At 41.5% G+C, this 20,899-nt stretch overlaps 1 protein-coding gene across 4 annotated transcripts in view; it reads right to left on the minus strand.

The window, feature by feature from the left end:
• Window positions 1-633: 633 nt before the first annotated feature.
• The window catches only part of LOC143277957 (uncharacterized), an 83,806-nt gene continuing 63,540 nt past the window's right edge, over window positions 634-20,899 (minus strand). Inside the window, exons 13-21 of one of the 4 annotated variants that reach the window (XR_013053816.1) lie at window positions 19,397-19,567; window positions 18,550-18,567; window positions 13,622-13,810; window positions 12,431-12,533; window positions 10,171-10,302; window positions 7,536-7,622; window positions 6,898-6,996; window positions 2,101-2,226; window positions 851-987 (exon numbers count right to left, since the gene is read on the minus strand). Coding sequence is in view for 3 of the 4 variants with exons in the window: in XM_076582938.1 (XP_076439053.1) it covers window positions 831-987; window positions 6,898-6,996; window positions 7,536-7,622; window positions 10,171-10,302; window positions 12,431-12,533; window positions 13,622-13,810; window positions 18,550-18,567; window positions 19,397-19,567 (956 nt within the window). In the remaining variant the exon portion in view is untranslated. Of the gene's footprint in view, window positions 988-2,100; window positions 2,227-6,897; window positions 6,997-7,535; window positions 7,623-10,170; window positions 10,303-12,430; window positions 12,534-13,621; window positions 13,811-18,549; window positions 18,568-19,396; window positions 19,568-20,899 lie in introns of all 4 variants that reach the window. The other 3 variants (XM_076582939.1, XM_076582938.1, XM_076582940.1) reach the window with 3 other exon arrangements.

The raw sequence follows: 20,899 nt of genomic DNA on the forward strand, positions 1-20,899 counted from the left end.
TTTCAAATTCTACAACGTAAATGGTGAATAATTTGAAGCTATATTTTGAAGATACAGCTTTATATCTTCAGTCATAACACTGATAGCTACACTTTTTTTTTCTTCTTTCATATGTTCCAGCATATTCATATATATATATATATATATATATATATCATCCAAACCAAAACTGCATCCTCCAAGTTCACCAATCCATCCGATTTGCATCGTTACTTTCCAAGACTATGTCCTTGATGCTCAGAAACTTGCTCATACCTGTTCAATACTTTGTTCTCATTCACTGGTGCTTCCCCCCCAAAAAAAAAAACACAAAAAATCCCACAAAGCTAGATACAAATTTCACAGTCAACAAGATGCGTGTTATTCCGCTTTTGGCTTCCCCCCACTCCTGATGCACACGTTGCTCCAGCGAGCCGCGTGTTGGAATTTGAACTCCACAAACTGCCTTCAGCAGCAGCAGCAACAACAACAACAACAAAATAAATCACAGGTCTGCCACAAAACCTTCCCCTGACCACACTGTGAGACCCATTACATACGTCCAAGCAAGCGTCTGCCACCACCACATTTCTACGGCATTATTTTTCCTGAAAAATACCATCATCAACAAACCTGGATGCCAACATGCCCCCCCCCCCCAAAAAAAAAAATTTAAACATTCATACTGTCAGTCAGTCCAAGTAAACTGCCGACCAGCTAGAATCTGGACCAGCCACCTAAGCTCTGTCAAGAGTTTTAGACACTCAGCTTTTTGCTGCTTGATCCAGAAACTGCTTCCAGAACAATTCTGACAATCCAAAAGTTAAAAATGACGCAGAGCATCTCCCATCTCACGGGCTGCCTGTGGGTGTTGACTTGCCGGCGAGGAGGAGGTCCTGACTGTTGCCTGCTCTTGGTCTGTCCTCTGTCCTCAGCCTCTCCAGGTCGACTTCAGCGTTCACTTGCTCTATCGTCTCTTGGTTGTCAAACATCATCGCTTTGTCTAGTCTGTTCCAGAGAAGGAAAAAAAAGAAGAAGAAATCAATTATCATCGATACTTAACAGTGCCTATCTTCAGTCAGATACCAAGCTATCCACCCGGATCCACTCTATTTACGCATACCCAGATTCAAACTCTTGACTGTTGGCTGCCGTTCTTTCTCTGTCTCTGGACCTTGCAATTGGAATGAACTTCCTCTTTCACTTCGTCAAGTCTCCACACTCAGCTCTTTCAAGTCTGGCCTTAAAACCCACCTCTTCCCAAAATAGCCCTCCTTCCCTGCCTCTTCCTTGTCTTTCAGTTTCTACAGTTTTAGAGTTGTGCATGCGTGAAAATGCCTGGTGCAAAAGCGCTTTGATTTGTCTATGCACAAGATTCAGCGCTATATAAATACCATTATTATTATTATTATTATTATTATTATTATAAGCTCCCAGTGCTTTAACAAAAAACGGAGTTCTTTGCACAAAAGACGGTCTACCTGGGTAGAGCCGACTGACAGCTGCCTCTAGAGACTCATCATAAAGTTTCCAAACAAATGATTCAGCTGACTGGTTTTACACTGGTCTAACTCGTTCTGTGGAGCTGATTGGTTTTACATTGTTCTAACTTGTTCGTGGTATTTCTTTGTGTGCATGCATGCCTGCATCGTGTGTGTGTGTGCTCACATGTGTGTGTGTGTGTGCACCATTCTGTCACTACACCGTATCATTTTTTATTTTGTTTTGATATATATAAGTGTGTGAAGAATAATGGAAAGGTTCTGACACTGCAGGGAGAAAGGGTAAACAAGCTTTTATACATAACAATCAAATGCCTGTAATTCAAGCCAAATAAGTGGTGTCATACTTACATACACATATTAGACTAACCCCCCACCCCAAGACAGACAGACACGCATGCACACAAACACACACAAAAGCAAACCTAATCCCTTTTTCATTTTTTTCTCTGTATAATGCAATTACAGATGCAAAAACTTAACACACACACACACATACATATAAACACACTCTTACACAAACACATATACACACTCTAACACAAATACTCACACACATCTCAATCCTGCACACACCACCATCCAACCTCCCTCCACCCCACTCCACTCCATTACTCACCTACATCATCACAGCAAAAAATGAAGGTCAGGGTCAATCAACTAAGCAGGTCAAGGTCACTGTGGAGCCATGGAGGAGGTGGAGGAGGGGGAGTGAGGGGCGGGGTGGAAGTGGCGATCATCGTATCTGTGCAACAACACAAGCCAGTGCAGAGAGAAAGCCATCAAGCAACAGAAGGGGGAACGGTACAGATACTGCTCTAAGTGAATGAATGAATGAATGATATGGACACTTATACAGCGCTTATCCTCGGTCCAAAAGACCAAGCTCTTGAGCACTTTACAAACTCGGGGTCATTTGCACAACAGGCTGCCCACCTGGGTAGAGCCAACTGACGGCTGCTGCCATTGGTCGCTCATCATTCGTTTCCTGCGTCATTCAATCAGATTTCAGGCACGCACACATGCACACTCAGACAGACATGTAACGTTTTATGTGTATGACTGTTTTGTTTATTTACCCTGCCATGTAGGCAGCCATACTCTAGTTTTGGGGAGTGTGCATGCTGGGTATGTTCTCGTTTCCATAACCCATAGAACACTGACATGGATTACAGGATCTTAAACATGCGTTTTTGATCTTCTGCGTGCATATACACACTGAATGCTTATGCTGATTTCATGTGACTGAACAAATGGCTGCCAATTCTGCAAAAGCGGCAACAATTTGCTAAATGTCTGAATGTAAGAGCATTCAAAACTTGCCTGTTTCAAGGAACCAGCAGTAAATTCAAATGAAATCAGCAGCTGATTCTGTGTGAAATCAGCAACAATGGTAACTTATTCACACACGCAAGCAACGTTTGCTTGATTTGGAATGAAGTAAGCCACATAAAGGTAAGTTTTCTTTCAAAGGGCGAAACATGTCAATGGAAGAATTCATAGCCAAACAAGGGTCAGTTCCTGAAACACATTTTATGCTTCCTCAGTCCTGTTCACTGAAAATTCCTCACAGAAACTACAGTGATTCTACATTCAATTCAATATATTGTTCTTCTCCTTCTTCTTCTTCTTCGTTCGTGGGCTGCATGACCGTTTTTACCCCGCCACGTAGGCAGCCATACTCCGTTTTCGGGGATGTGCATGCTGGGTATGTTCTTGTTTCCATAATCCACCGAACGCTGACATGGATTACAGGATCTTTAACGTGCGTGTTTGATATTCTGTTTGCGTATACACACGAAGGGGGTTCAAGCACTAGCAGGTCTGCACATACCTTGACCTGGGAGATCGGAAAAATCTCCACCCTTCACCCACCAGGCGCCGTTACCGAGATTCGAACCCGGGACCCTCAGATTGAAAGTCCAACGCTTTAACCACTCGGCTATTGCGCCCGTTCATTTTCACACCATCACACTGAATTAAAACCAAACTGCATGATGACGAGTTTAAAAAAAAACAACAACAGAACACAACCTAGGCGGCTGAAAAGAGATGCAGTGTCAGAAGAGATGCGGATAAATTCATGGCGCCGCCAACGGAGAAAACCAGAATTCCTTTCCACGATGCAAAAGCAAGGTGGTGTCCAGGAACAGAACATAGCAGACTGGATTCTCACTGTCTCCTTCCTTGCTTTTCAGTTTATACCCCCAGTTTAGAGTTACTGTTAACTCTCTCCATACGAACGGCGAAAGAGACGATGTTAAAAGCGTTTCACCCCAATTACAACCATCAAAATATTACAAGCGGAAGGCTCTTACACTGAAGAGGTGAATGTTGACAAAGAATACCACAATTCTGACGACGGAAGCTAAAGGTTGGGCCATAGAGACACCCACTGGACATCCGAGGGGCCTGTGTAGAGGAGAAGAGAGGACTGGCCGTACTGAGTGAGTTAAGCATGCTTGTGGCTGATTGGTGTCAAAGCGCCCTGATTTGTCTCTGCACGAGATTTAGTGCAAAATAAATACTAATGATCATCATCGTCATTATTATTCATGAAACAAATGTGGTTTGACTACCGCGCAAGTTCAACTGAAGGCTTCAGAACGGCAGGAATTGTACCAGCTGACACACACAAAAAAAAGCAGATGACACCAGTAAACATAAAGGGGATGGGACAGAACGACAGAACTGAGTCAACAACAGATGAAAGTATCAGCATCAGCATCAGTATCAGTATCAGTATCAGTAGCTGAAGGAGGTGTCACTGCGTTCGGTCAAATCCATATACGCTACACCACATCTGCCAAGCAGATGCCTGACCAGCAGCGTAACCCAACATGCTTAGTTAGGCCTTGAGAAAAAAATAATAAAATAAAATAAAATAAATAAATAAAATAAATAAAAAATAAATGAATAACAATGAAATAAATGAAATAAAATAAATAAAGTAAAAATAACAAAAATCAAAATAGACAAATAAATAAATAAAAATAAATAAATAAAATAAAATAAAATAAATAAAATAAAATAAATAAATAAAATATAAAATAAAAATAAAAATAAATAACAAAAATGAAATTTTAAAACATGATTAAAAAAATAAATTTAATTAAATAAAATAAAAATAAATAAATAATTTTTAATTCTAAAAAAATGATGAAAAGATGAAAACAACTCGGAATCCAATGGAGTTTCCCAAGACGATGTCACTATTCAGGCACCAACATCCGGGACCAACAGAGCCTTTCTGCACCAACTGATATTACAAAGGACTCTGAAACATTTTTTTTTTTTTTTTCTCAACAGGTATGGCTTTCCCCGATATATGTGGCTAATCTACGTTCAAAACAACCTTGTCCTGTATCACTGAATATGCTGGAAATGACAATGTGACTAAAGCATCACTGACTAATGGATTCAAGGTTGGGGGTGTGGGCGGGGGGGAGGCGGGGCTTGGGGGGGGGGAGGGGGGGAAGACAGGCAGATATAGTACAGCTCAAATGTATAAAGCATGGACAGAAGCAGTGAAAATTATAAAAAAAAAAAAGAAGTAATAATAATAATAATACTTGTATGCACACAACGCTTACGAGGCAAAGCATGGGTTTATCAACAAAATGAAACTCCCAACATAAACTGATGGGTGCAAAAGACACACACAGCTTCAAACACACACACACACACACACACACACACACACACACACACACACACAGCCTGAGGCATCATCCTCTAACCAAGCCACAATTCATCCACATTTTTGTTGTTGCCTTTTGCTACACCATCGTCTGTGTGATTCCTGTGACACACAGAGATACATGCTGTGACGAAGAGTAATACACTGCACAATGCAATACAGAACAATACAATACAGTACAACACAATACAATACTGTACAACACAACACAATACAGTACAATACAATACTGTACAACACAACACAATACAATACTGTACAACACAATACAATACTGTACAACACAACACATTACAGCACAACACAATACAATACAGTACAACACAACAAAATACAGTACAATACAATACAATACAATACTGTACAACACAACACAACACAATACTGTGCAACACAATACAATACAGCACAGTACAGTACAACACAATACAATAACGTACAACACAACACACAAAAAATACAGTACAACACATTACAATACAACACAATACAGTACAGTACATCACAATACAACACAATACAATACAGTACAACACAATACAACACAGTACAACACAACACAGTACAACACAATGCAACACAATACAATACAGTACAACACAATACAATACAGTAAAACACAACACAGTACAACACAGTACAACACAACACAACACAGTACAACACAATGCAACACAATACAACACAACACAGCAGAGTACAACACAACACAGTACAACACAATACAATGCAGTACAACACAACACAGTACAACACAATACAATACAGTACAACACAACACAGTACAACACAATGCAACACAATACAACACAACACAGTAGCGTACAACACAACACAGTACAACACAATGCAACATAATACAGGCACAGTACAACACAATGCAACACAATACAGTACAACACACTGCAGTACAACACAATATAACGCAACACAATGCAAAATAAGATAAATCCATCAATAATAAAGTGAGTGCTTTGAAACTCTGCCATAGGTTAGACCATCGTATTCTTTACATCATCAGAAAATTTCACAGCTGTATGTGCTCGCATTATTTTTTTTTTTTTTTTTTTTTTTTTAGATTTTTTTTTTTCTTGTAACCTAGACAAACAGCCAGTGCAGACAGTATAATGAAGGAACTTAGGAAGTCATTGGACGGTACAGAATGAGTTAACAACGCACAATCAAATGACACGCTTTTGATGGGATTTGAACACAAAGTCCCATCAGTTCTCAGTCCCTGCGCTGACCACTTCACTGTGGGGACCTGACCACTGTTAAATGTCAGTACATCCATACAAACTCACGCAAACATTCTGACACCCACCCACATACACACACACACACACACACACAAAAGACACATTCACACGCACAGTTAGTTTAGTTGAAAACACTACATTCTCACACACACACACACACACACACACACACGTACCTACATTCTCACACATGCACATGCTTACACGCTAACACACACACACACACACACACACATATATATATATTCACACACACATACACACACACATACACCCACCCCTGCCAACAGCAACAGAAAGTCTCAGTGAAAGGCAAAGCAAATGCACAGCAACCACAAGAAAGCTTCGGATTATAATTGGAAAGGAAAGGATAATATCTGAGGAAGGAATAAACAAATAAATAAAAAATAAAACTAAACATTTAAAAAAATAAATAAATAAATAAAAAACCACCTACCTTTGCACTATTTCAGGTATATACACATACTCCATTGGTATAAGTCGTTTCAGGTCAGCCAACGTGCGCACGAACTGCAGCTTGGAGCTGAACTTGGCACTGGACAGGGCAAAGAAGACCTTTAAGTCACTGGTCTGAATGCCGACACTGTGCGCAGTGTGAAGCTTTTCAATTTATTCACACGAACATACGTTCATGAACGTACACATCCACCCAGCCGTACGACACGCTGATGCTTTTATTTCACTGTCAGCACACATGTTCATGTGTGCTCATACCCACACATGCACACGTACCACACACACACACAACACGTATACACACACACAACACATGCACACACACATACACATGCACACACACGCACACAACACATACACACGCACACACACACACAACACATATACATGCACACACACACACACAACACAACACACACACACACCACACACACACACACACACACACACACACACACAACACAACACACAAACACACACACACAAGAAAAAAAAGGAGTCTGAATTACACACAGATAAATCTGCTAAGACAAAAACTAATACAAAACAAGACAAGACAAGACAAGACAAGGCAACAGAACAATACAGAACAATACACACTGGAGAACAAGGCCTCACCTGATGAAAGGGCGTGTCATGACGACAACGGTTTTCAGCCACAGTGTCGGGTGCACCAGGTACAGAGCCTTCAGGTTCTTCTTCAGCCTGAACGAACATCAAGGCACACAGGTGGTCACCACACATTGTTCACACACACACACACACACACACACACACACATTCACACACACACACATTCACACACACACACATTCACACACACACACACACACACACACATATTCACACACACACACACACACACATTCACACACACAGGCATAGATATACGCACACACACAGAAGCAATAACACACACACACTGAGACATGCACACAACACACTGAGACCCTCCCCCCCACCCTCCACCCCCACACACAGACAATGATACACACATGCCCACACCCACATGGGCAATCACACACACACACACACACACATCCAACACCACCACCACCCCACTCACAACCCCCCCCCACACACACACACACAGACCCACGGTCGATGCTCTGATGGCATTTCTTGAGCCAGGTGAAGCTGGACATCAAAAGACGAACCCAAATGCGCGCACACATACAGACACACACACGCACACATATGTGACAGTCTCCCACGAAATGACAGATAACTCGCACTGCATTCAATTGCGCCACAGGCAAAAACAGTGCTGAGGGTCTATCTGGAGTAAATTGAGTCTTTTTGCACCAGTGCACAGTTCAACCTCTCAAATACAACATGTCTCGGTGTTTTTTGCAGAACTCAAACCATAAGTTTGAAAATTTAGTTACTTTCCGCGCTTGCGTGCCGATACTGCGGAGCAATTATCCCGAAGAACAGCATATTTTACATTAATATCTGTTCGATATCTTTAATAGAATACAATAACATGAAAGAAAAAGAAATACTAAAATTAAACATATTATAGGTAAACACATAAATACATAATAAAATGGAAATGGAAGATACTTAGAGAGCAAATCACTGAAATAAAGAATGAACAAAGATGGGACACACTCAGCGAACACCTGCACACCCACCCACACTGGCATATTTAAAGTACAAAAGATAAAAAATAGATTAAAAAAAAATTACTTCAATTCTTAATAAAAACCAAAATTTTGATGTGCATCATTTTAATTTTGATGCAAAAGAAATGAAAACAAGAGAGGCAAGGCCTTCAAGACTCACTTGTGATAAATTAAGTCCCCTAGCATTAATTACAGAGTAATTTCCCTTTTTCACTATCTGCACCAAAACGTTTGCAAAATAAATAAAACTTCCATGCTTAGCAAAAGAAGTTCCTGTTTGAACAAAAAAATGATAATAATGACTCCTCTTGTTGTTGGGTCAGAATATCAGATCAAAGTGCCAAGTTTAGAGAATACAAAAAATATAACAGTAAATGCAGTTTGCATATAATTAGGCTTCATTTTTTAATTTTTTGTGCCCATCCCAGAGGTGCAATATTGTTTTAAACAAGATGACTGGAAAGAACTGAATTTCTCCTATTTTTATGCCAAATTTGGTGTCAACTGACAAAGTATTTGCAGAGAAAATGTCAATGTTAAAGTTTACCACGGACACACAGACACACACACAGACAACCGAACACCGGGTTAAAACATAGACTCACTTTGTTTACACAAGTGAGTCAAAAAATTACTTCAATTCTTAATAAAAATCAAAATTTTGATGTGCATCATTCTAATTTTGATGCAAAAGAAATGAAAACAAAGTAGCTTTGTTTGTTGAGAGATCAAGAGGAAAAACTCTTTTTTACACCCCAAAACAACCGTTCAAAATTACCTTAATATTATCATCAAGTGTGAGTATCATTGCCCAAAGCATGCACAGACCCTAGTTTGACAACCTGCCTAACTTTCACAGGCAATCTGCTAAAACAAACCCCTGTTACTGTGGAAAAATCTCAAGAGTCAGTTGCAAAACTTTAATGCTGTTTTTTGGGGTTTTTTTCAAAATGGCTGCCACACTACTAACACACTTTGAACTACCGTAACTTCTACATTTTTTAATCTAGGAACATGTTTTATACATCAATGGAAAGGTCTTTTCATCTTCCAATGGTATGTATGATCTTTTATGCTAAAAAATCGACTTATTTATGATTTTGTAGAAGCTGGTCACATATAGGCGATGACAAATACATGCATGCTCACAATCAAACACACACACACACACACACACACACACACACAAAGACACACACTCACTCACCTTCACATACAAACACACACACACACATACACACACACACACACAAACATTCACATACAAACACCCACACCCACACTGAGACATGTACACAACACACAGTTACCTCCCCCCCATGCCCCCTGTGCCCCCCCCCCCCCACACACACACCCCCTCTCCCCCCCCCCCCACACACACACAAACAGGCAATGACACACACATGCCCCCACACATATGGGCAATGGGCAATCACACACACACACACACACATACACACTCACACACATACATACATCCACCACCACCACAACCCCCCACACAACACAGGCAATGGCACATACATGCCCACACCCTCTACACAATCACACACACAAACACAACCCATGCACAAACCACTCCAATCCGACCCCCCACACCACCACCCCCACACGTGTACACAAACCTGCGGTCGATGCCCTGGTAGCATTTCTTGAGCCAGGAAAAGCTGGGCATCTGTCGGCGGGGGGTGGCCCCGTGGAAATACACAATCATGTAGTCGTCGGCCACTAGTTCGTCCAGCGTGTGCAGCACGTAGCTGTCAGACAGTTCACCACAACAGCGGCTCTGGTCATTTCCCTTCATCGTCGTCATCAGTATCATCAATATTATCATCTTCACCTTCTGTGACAGTTCATCATCATCATCATCATCATCATCATCAACATTGGTTTTTTTTATTGCCATACACAGCAGATAGAAAAATCTTCTTATGAACGGGCGCAATAGCCGAGTGGTTAAAGCGTTGGACTTTCAATCTGAGGGTCCCGGGTTCGAATCTCGGTGGCACCTGGTGAGTAAAGGGTGGAGATTTTTCCGATCTCTCAAGTCAACATATGTGCAGACCTGCCAGTGCCTGAACCCCCTTCGTGTGTATACGCACACAGAAGATCAAATATGCATGTTAAAGATCCTGTAATCCATGTCAGCGTTCGGTGGGTTATGGAGACAAGAACATACCCAGCATGCACACCACTGAAAACAGAGTATGGCTGCCTACATGGTGGTGTAAATAAACAAAACAGTCATACACGTAAAATGTTAAATGTTACATGTTTGTCTAAGTGTGTAGGTGTGCGTGCCTGAAATCTGATTGAATGACACAGGAAACAAATGATGAGCGCCCAATGGCAGCCGTCAGCCGGCTCTAACCAGGTAGGCAGCTTGTTGTGTAAATGACTCCGTGTTTGTAAAGCGCTTAGAGGATAGGCGCTATATAAGTATCCATATCAATCAATCAATCAATGAACAGCAGCAGTACACGCACACAGTTTTACAGATGCCTGACTGGCTTCCGTGGCTAAGCTGGCCCCAAGCTCACAATCACAATTCTGCACGTTCCAGTCAGATCGACACCCAAAGACTTTCTTCACGTGGTGGTGTCAGTATTAACTCAAGACAGCTCTCCCTCCCCCAACACCCACTTTCTTGGGATGGATACCCCCCCCCCCCCACCCCCCCCCCCCACCCCCCAAAAAACACCCCCCGCCCCCCTCCACGGCTGTATCACCCCAGTCAAAATTACACCAGAATGGGACTTACACATTGTTACTCTCTACTCAAACAAACAAACAAAGAAAAACAAAGAAAACCCCAAAAAAAATGGGTTCACCCCCCCCTACCCCCCACCTCCACCCTCTCTCTCTCTCTCTCTTTCTTCATCCCCCGCACCACCCTTCACTTGGTCTGACCCCATCCTATCTCTCAACAGTCTGACTTGCTGAAAAGTTAACTATCTTCCCCAGATCTTTCAGAAAACAAGTGACACAAGTGGAGAGCGACAGAGACAGACAGAGACAGCATGCAAGACAAGACAGACACCAAGACAAGAGAGCGACAACAAGACACATAGCACCAGAATGAGAGAGAGACAGACAGAGAGACAGAGAGAGAAAGAGAGGGAGAGAGGAAGAAAGAGAGAGAAAAAGAGAAAGCAAGAGAAAACAAACCAGCGAACAAACCAACGAAACTGTATTTCAAGAGGGTATGAGAATAAGCACAATAAACCAACGAAATTGTATTGCAAGAGGGTATGAGAATAAGCACAATAATTGCTTTTTAATATTCGGCTCTCTTGGGGGGGAAAAAGGTAAGAAAAATGCATACACAAAAGCAAAAGAGATAGAGAAAGAGAGGAAGAAAGAGAGAGAGAGATGAACAATGAATGAACAATGAACAAATGTTTTATTGAGGGTAAACTGGATAAGCTGGAAGCTTCTCTACACCATGCCCTCACACACACACACACCCACACACACGCACAAAAGATGAAAAAGGAAAGAAAAAAAAATCGGTACGGACACTCGGTGTTAATCACGAAACAAAAAAAAATAGCATGGAATATAACTCAGTCACACACACACACACGCACGCACGCACGCACGCACCCACCAGCTTACGCACGCATGCATACACAGGCTGATATACACTAATCTTCTGAGCTCCTTTCCCTGTTCACATTGTCAGAGAGCAACGAAAAAAAATGTTATTGTGTGAAAGCTCTCTCAAGAAGCTCAAACAAAACACGGTATATAAGAATTGTTTATAATTGTTTCATGAGATATTTTTGGTACTCTTTTTTGAATGATACCAAGGTGGATTTATGAGAGAGAGAGAGAGAGAGCAAGCTAGTAAAGGGGCAGCACAAGAAAGGGGACAGCACTGACTGGAAGAGGTGGTTCATGACGTAGGAGTAGTCCCTCCTGTCGCGGCTGGGCAGGTAGCAGGCTGAGAAGACGATCATGGCCGTCAGCCCCTCCCCACAGTATCCTGCACACAGGGAGGGAGCCTCCGTCATTCTGTGGTGTGGTGCGGTGCGGTGCGGTGTGGTGTGGTGTGGTGTGTTGCTGTGTGTTGTGTGTTGTGGTATGGTATGGTGTGGTGTGGTGTGGTGTGTTTTGTGTTGTGTTGTGTTGTGTGGCGGTATGGTGCAGAGTGGTGCGGTGTGCTGTGATGTGGTGTGGTATGGTGCAGTATGGTATGGTGTGGTGTGTCGTGGTGCAGTGTGTTGTGTCGTAGAGCGGTGTGGTGTGGTGTGGTATGGTGTGGTGTGGTGCAGAGTGGTGCGGTGTGCTGTGATGTGGTGTGGTATGGTGCAGTATGGTATGGTGTGGTGTGTCGTGGTGCAGTGTGTTGTGTCGTAGAGCGGTGTGGTGTGGTGTGGTGTGGTGCGGTGTGTTGTGTCGTACAGAGGTGTGGTGTGGTGTGGTGTGTTGTGTTGTTGTTTTTTAACACACACACACACACACACACACACAGACACACACATACACATTCACATACACAAGCACACACACAAACACACATACACATAAACACTTCCAAAAAAACCACCACCAAAATATATTCAAACAAACACACAACACAAAACACACACACCCTTACACACACACACACACACACACATGTAACACCCTCACATACAAACACACACACACACACATGCACACCCTCACACACACACACACTTGTACATCCTCACGCATAAATACACACACACATGTACACCCTCACACACACACACACACTTGTACATCCTCACGCATAAATACACACACACGTACATCCTCACACACAAACACATGTACACCTTCACACACACACACATAGCCACACCTTCACACAAACACACACACATGTACACCCTCACACAAACACACACACATGTACACCTTCACACAAACACACACACATGTACACCCTCACACACAAATACATGTACACCTTCACACACACACACGCACGCATGTACATCCTCAAACACAAACACACACATGTACACCCTAAAACACACCTCTGACCACCACCACCCCCACCCACACACACACACACACACACACCGCCCCCCACGCCCTCACCTCCATGGGAGAGCACTCTCTTGTAGGGCTCGATGACGCGCATGTCCAGGCGGAACTCCTCCCCCTCCCCCACCCTCACTATCTTCCAGCTCTGGGTGTCCCTCCGCTCCTCCGCCGCCGTGTACTGTGGGATGGTCTCCGGGTCCTTGGCCGCTCTCTTGGCCGGTGGCGTCCGAACTGGGGTGTCGTCTTTTTTTTTTTTTTTTTTTTTTTTTTTTTTTGAAAAAGAGAAAGAGCGAGAAAAGAAAGAAAGACGAAAAAAAAAAATCCGAATAAATTCATCTTTAACAAAAAAAACAACAGTGTTGTATAATCTCTAGAACATTCTCTCTCTCTCTCTCTCTCTCTCTCTCTCCCTCTCTCTCTCTCTCCACTTTGGCACCAGTATGCTGCTGCCCAGTGTGTGTGTGTGTGTGTGTGTGTGTGTGTGTGTGTGTGTGTTTGTGTGTTATGTGTCCATAACAGACACTGCCAGCCAGACGTGACACAATACAAGGGAACTAAACCTACATGGATACAAGCACAATTTCACCAGAGTAACCACACCTGCATTGACGCCTCCTGTGCGTACTTATCACAAATCATGCACCTTGTATCTGAATGTGTTTCAAACGTTTCAAGTGAGTCATAAAAAAAGAAAGAAAGAAAGAAAGAAAGAAAGAAAAATACAAGAATTGCACACTGTCATAAGAATAAACAAACAAACAAATACAGAAAGAAAGAATAAATGCTGAAATAAAAAATAATAATAATACATATCACTATGTCAGCAGAGTGATAAGGCAAAGAACTGATAACTGCTCACTATATGAGTCTAAATAAAATGTCAGATATCAGCAAGTCTTCAAGACGGGCGCAATAGCCGAGTGGTTAAAGCGTTGGACTGTCAATATGAGGGTCCCGGGTTCGAATCACGGTGACGGCGCCTGGTGGGTAAAGGGTGGAGATTTTTACGATCTCCCAGGTCAACATATGTGCAGACCTTCTAGTGCCTGAACCCCCTTCGTGTGTATATGCAAGCAGAAGATCAAATACGCACGTTAAAGATCCTGTAATCCATGTCAGCGTTCGGTGGCTTATGGAAACAAGGACATACCCAGCATGCACACCCCAGAAAACGGAGTATGGCTGCCTACATGGCGGGGTAAAAACGGTCATACACGTAAAACCCCACTCGTGTGCATACGAGTGAACGCAGAAGAAGAAGAAGAAGCAAGTCTTCACAAAGAATGACTGATACCCAAGCTAGCTCACATACTGCAGGGTTTTCAAATCAAACCAAACCATGCTTTAACTGCCCAGCTGACCACATGGAGCCATTTCCAGACTGGAAACCCACTGACATTTTAAAGAACCATACCTACATGAACATCAGCACTCAGACACGGACACACACACACACACACACATATACACACACACACAAACACACACACACACGCACGCACGCACGCATGCACACATGCACACACACGCACGCACACACAAACAAACCACACACGCACGCATGCACACAAACAAACCACACACACACACACACACACACACACACACATATACACACACACACAAACACACACACACACACACACACACACACACACACACACACACAAACCCAATCACCATCAAAACACACACAAAAAGCACAATCATTCCAAATCAACAGCAACACACGGAGATTGTGAAGTACAAACGTGCAAACCCAAAATCAGTTTTCCTTTTAACGGATGGGACAAAAAAAACAACAGATCACATGCACCACCACTGCATGACCATAGTACATGCTGTCTTTTTTTTTTTTTTACTTGCACATGTTGCAAATGAAATATTCAAAAATCATAAGCTACTAGTAACTGGCCAAATTTCATCAACATTTCTTCTTTTTTTTATATATATTATATATAATATTTTGCTTCCCTTTCCCTTCTCCATCATTCCACCTACGTGTGTGTGTGTGCGTGTATGTGTGTGTGTGTGTGTGTGTGTGTGTGTGTGTGTGTGTGTGTGTGTCTTCACCCAAGCACAGACCTGTACGTTAGTAACAACAACTTCAACAACAACAACAACAAGGAAATCTAAAAAAATACTCAAACAGCAACAACAACAACAACAACAAAATCAAAGTATGTTCAAATAATAAACTCAGTAAATGAATCAAACATCCTGCCAGCAAGGAGGACTTCCACCTAAAGCACGCCACTCAACATGCTCACCATGACAACCACCAAGACAAAGGGACAGGGGAAAAAAAAAAAAAGAAGAAAGGATCATGCACTTTTTTTTTTTTTTCATCAGGAAGACTGACCAGGGAGGAGTCCAAAGCTCTGTGCCCCGTTTCTATCATTAACTCTCTCCATACGAACGGCGAAAGAGACGACGTTAACAGCGTTTCACCCCAATTACCATCATCAAAATATTGCAAGCGGAAGGCTCTTATACTGAAAAGGTGAATGTTGACAAAGAATACCACAGTTCTGATGATGGAAGCTAAAGGTTGGGTCATTCAGACACCCACTGGACATCCGAGGGGTCTGTGTAGAGGAGAAGAGAGGACTGGCCGTACTGAGTGAGTTAACCCATTCTACCCCAAAACTACATGCCTGCTTCAACTCCTATAGACCAGCACTTCATAAGAGACAATGCATTAAAAAAAAAAAAAACAAGAGAGGCAAGGCCTTCAATACTCACTTGTGATACACTGAAAAAAAAAATTTTTAATCCAAGCTTTTTAGGTATTGAGTATAATTCCAAATGTAATGTTTAAGACGAGAAAGATCAGTTTTAAAGCAAATTAAGTCCCCTAGCATTAATTACAGAGTAATTTCCCTTTTTTACTATCTGCACCAAAATAAATAAAACTTCCATGCTTAGCAAAAGAAGTTCCTGTTTGAACAAAAAATGATAATAATGACTGCTCTTTTTGTTGGGTCAGAATATCAGATCAAAGTGCCAAGTTTAGAGAATACATAAAATATAAATATAACAGTAAATGCAGTTTGCATATAATCAGGCTTCATTTTTTTTTGTTTTGTTTTTTTGTGCCCATCCCAGAGGTGCAATATTGTTTTAAACAAGATGACTGGAAAGAACTGAATTTTTCCTATTTTTATGCCTAATTTGGTGTCAACTGACAAAGCATTTGCAGAGAAAATGGCAATGTTAAAGTTTACCATGGACACTCAGACACACAGACACACACACAGAGACAACCGAACACCAGGTTAAAACATAGACTCATATTGTTTACACAAGTGAGTCAAAAAGAGTTGTTCACAAAAACACCAATATTCGATGGAGAACTGTTGCTTTAACTGGTCGAACAAAGCTTCGTTTTTATGCTTCCCGAATCCATAAACAGTTCAGTTTAAAGCAACCAATTGTACCAGGCAAGAATAAACTAAATTAGAATAGTGTGCTGGCTTGAGACTACTCATACCAGGTCCGTAGGGGATGTAATCATGGTACGAGTTAACTCCTACCTGGAGAAGAATGAGCTAAGAAAGTATTTTGCAAAAGTCTTAACCCATTGAGGCCCCCCAATCCCGTGCCTGAGCACTGCACTGGCATCAAAATTCCTCTCATTTAAATGTCTTTTTCACGTTTCTTTGTATATATGCATAAACTGCAAAGAAAGGGAACTAACTTCTAACAGTATTTCTGGATGTGTTCACACATAATTTGGAGGTAAAAACAGTACATCTTCCTTAAAGGGAACTAACTTCTGACAGTATTTCTGGATGTGTTCACACATAATTTGGAGGTAAAAACAGTACATCTTCCTTAAAGGGAACTAACTTCTAACAGTATTTCTGGATGTGTCCATACGTAATTTGGAGGAAAAAACAGTATATCTTCCTTAAAGGGAACTAACTTCTAACAGTATTTCTGGATGTGTCCATTCGTAATTTTGAGGAAAAAACAGTACATCTTCCTTAAAGGGAACTAACTTCTAACAGTATTTCTGGATGCGTCCATACGTAATTTGGAGGAAAAAACAGTACATCTTCCTTAAAGGGAACTAACTTCTAACAGTATTTCTGGATGTGTTCACACGTAATTTGGAGAAAAAAACAGTATATCCTCCTTACAGGGAACTAACTTCTAACAGTATGTCTGGATTTGTTCACACGTAATTTGGAGGAAAAAACTACATCTTCCTTAAAGGGAACTAACTTCTAACAGTATTTCCAGAGGCGTCCACACAAAATTTGGAAGAAGAACAGTATACTTTCTGCGGTTTATTTTGTTTTTGTTTGTGTTTTCTGCATCAGTATGGCATGGAATTCTGCTAAGGCTGTATACTCCCCAGGAATGAATGGGTTAAAAAAAATTTAAAAAAAACAAAAAAACAATATCAACCACTGCTACAATATGTCCAGTTGAACAGCCTTTAACTCTGTCCGACCTTACATTTTCCGCTGGGAATATCCGTTTTACACTTATTCTGCACAAACATTCCGAACCAGGACCCAGAGATTTGAGAAGTGTTCTGAAATAAAAGACTGGCACCACAATACTGTTACCAGGATTATAACAGCATCACTGACATCTCCAACGAACCAGTTAACCAAAACAGATTTCTTTGATCTATTGATTCATGTGTGGATGACAAGCGCTATTTTTGGCACGGCCCCCTTCAATTTATTCCTGGCAATGACCTGATGGACCAATCACAGCTGTCGTAACACACCCACACGAACCCTTTATTTCTGAATTGGAACGTGAGAGGGGGGACAACAACAACAACAACAAAAATTAAATAAAAAATTAAGTTGACATTTTTCCATGCTGCATACAAAAAAAAACAAAGATAAATAAATATTAGGATAGAATAACAAAACAAAACAAAAAAAACACACACACATAAACACGCCCAAATCAAAGGACATTCTCTCCACTGACATGCAAGTGATTTATTCCCCTACCTCTTAACAATTTTCTGGCTGCAAAAAAAGAGACAACAAAAAAATGTCAGAACAGAACGAAGAAGTGGCTTTTTTTTCTTCTTTTCAGTTGTCAAATACTAACACTAATAACGATAATAATAATAATAATAATAACAATAATAATGATAATGATAATAATAATAATGGGAGTAGTAGTAGTAGTAGCTAATATTTTAGCTGGATAACGTATCTAATGAACGTGAAAATCTTTTTCATTCTTAATGTGAAACCTGGTTTTACATATATATTCTTCTCAAGATGAGTGTATGAGCGTATTTGTCTTCTTCCACAAAATGGAGTTATGTGAAAGAAAAAAGATTCGAGTGGACTAACAAAACAAAAAAACATTCTTGTGAACAATGATAGCAAAACGTCCATGGATGCTTTGAAACACGGAACAACAAAACCCTGATGAAAAGAGAGACACAGACGCAAAGGCTGCTGCGTGCGTGCGTGCGTGCGTGTGTGTGCAGACAGATGATGTGAATAACTAACAAGTGTGCCATGCTGGAGACAGCTAGGTCTTGAGAAGAGACTCTGAAACAATGACCAGAGAGAGACAGACAGACATAAAGGCAGCAAGTGAGTGCTGCTGAGTCATAGTCCTTCACAAAAAGACTAAGCTGTAAAAATGACTTCCAGTTGCAGTAGAGAAACCACCGACCATTCAGCTATCGCTTTCACTATTGTCCTAACTGTAAGTTCACATCAATCTCTGATATAGAAAAAGCCAAGCGTTGAGCCGCCATTTGATAATCACCCTGTAGTGAAGAGACACTAAAAAAAAAAAAAAAAACAGAGAGAACAAGACAGCAGAGACCCTTACTTTCCCACTCCAGCTGTTCGTTGTCGATGTCCGAGTCGACCTCACTGTCAGAGTCCACCACCGGCGCGTTCTCCAGCGTGTCTCCGTCGGCCAGCAGCCCCGGGTCTGGCACCACCCGCTTCAGACCCGCGTTTGCCGCCGCCTCTGCTCCCTGGGTCTCTGGGTCCTCTGTTGTCATCACCATGAATCCATGAATAAATGAATGAATGGACTGGTTTATATAGGGTGCATTTAAAAAAATAAAATTAAAATTAAAAAAATGAGCACACACAATGCAACTGATTTATAAAGTTTATCATGACTGTGATTATTATTACCCTTATCATTATTGTTATAAGAAAAGACAGGCGCAATAGCCGAGTGGTTAAAGCGTTGGACTGTCAATCTGAGGGTCCCGGGTTCGAATCACGGTGACGGCGCCTGGTGGGTAAAGGGTGGAGATTTTTAAGATCTCCCAAGGTCAACATATGTGCAGACCTGCTAGTGCCTGAACCCCCTTCGTGTGTATATGCAAGCAGAAGATCAAATACGCACGCTAAAGATCCTGTGATCCATGTCAGCGTTCGGTGGGTTATGGAAACAAGAACATACCCAGCATGCACACCCCCGAAAACGGAGTATGGCTGCCTACATGGCGGGGTAAAAATGGTCATACACGTAAAAGCCCACTCGTGTGCATACGAGTGAACGCAGAAGAAGAAGAAGTTATAAGAAAAGTAGAAAAGAAGAGTATGAAATATATCACCACAACTACTATCACTATCATTATTTGAAAATGAAGAAGAAGAAGAGTGAAATATATTACTACAACCATTACTAACAAATATATTACTACACACCATTACTAACAATATTAACAAGATGATGATGATGATAATAATATTAATAATGATGATAACATCAACAACAACAGTAACAATATCAATACTACCACCAAAAATAATACAAAAGAAGATGACAAAGAAGAAGAAGCATCAGAAGAATTTCAAGGAGAACAACAACAACAACAATATACTACTGTGGAGTGATGGCCTAGAGGTAACGCGTCCACCTAGGAAGCGAGAGAATCTGAGCGCGCTGGTTCGAATCACAGCTCGGCTGCCGATAATTTTCTCCCCCTCCACTAGACCTTGAGTGGTGGTCTGGACACCAGTCATTCGGATGAGACGATAAACCGAGGTCCCATGTGCAGCATGTGCTTAGCGCACGTAAAAGAACCCACAGCAACAAAAGGGTTGTTCCTGGCAAAATTCTGTAGAAAAATCCACTTCGATAGGAAAAACAAATCAAAATGCACGCAGGAAAAAATACGAAAAAAAATGGGTGGCGCTGTCGTGTAGCAACGCGCTCTCCCTGGGGAGAGCAGCCCGAATTTCACACAGAGCAATCTGTTGTGATAAAAAGAAATACAAATACAAATACTACTACTACAACTACTACTACTACTACTATTACTACTACTACTACTACTACTACTATTAGTACTACTACTAATAATAATAA

The sequence above is a fragment of the Babylonia areolata genome, chromosome 35 (genome assembly GCF_041734735.1).
Source record: "Babylonia areolata isolate BAREFJ2019XMU chromosome 35, ASM4173473v1, whole genome shotgun sequence".
NCBI classification, from domain to species: Eukaryota; Metazoa; Mollusca; class Gastropoda; order Neogastropoda; family Buccinidae; genus Babylonia; species Babylonia areolata.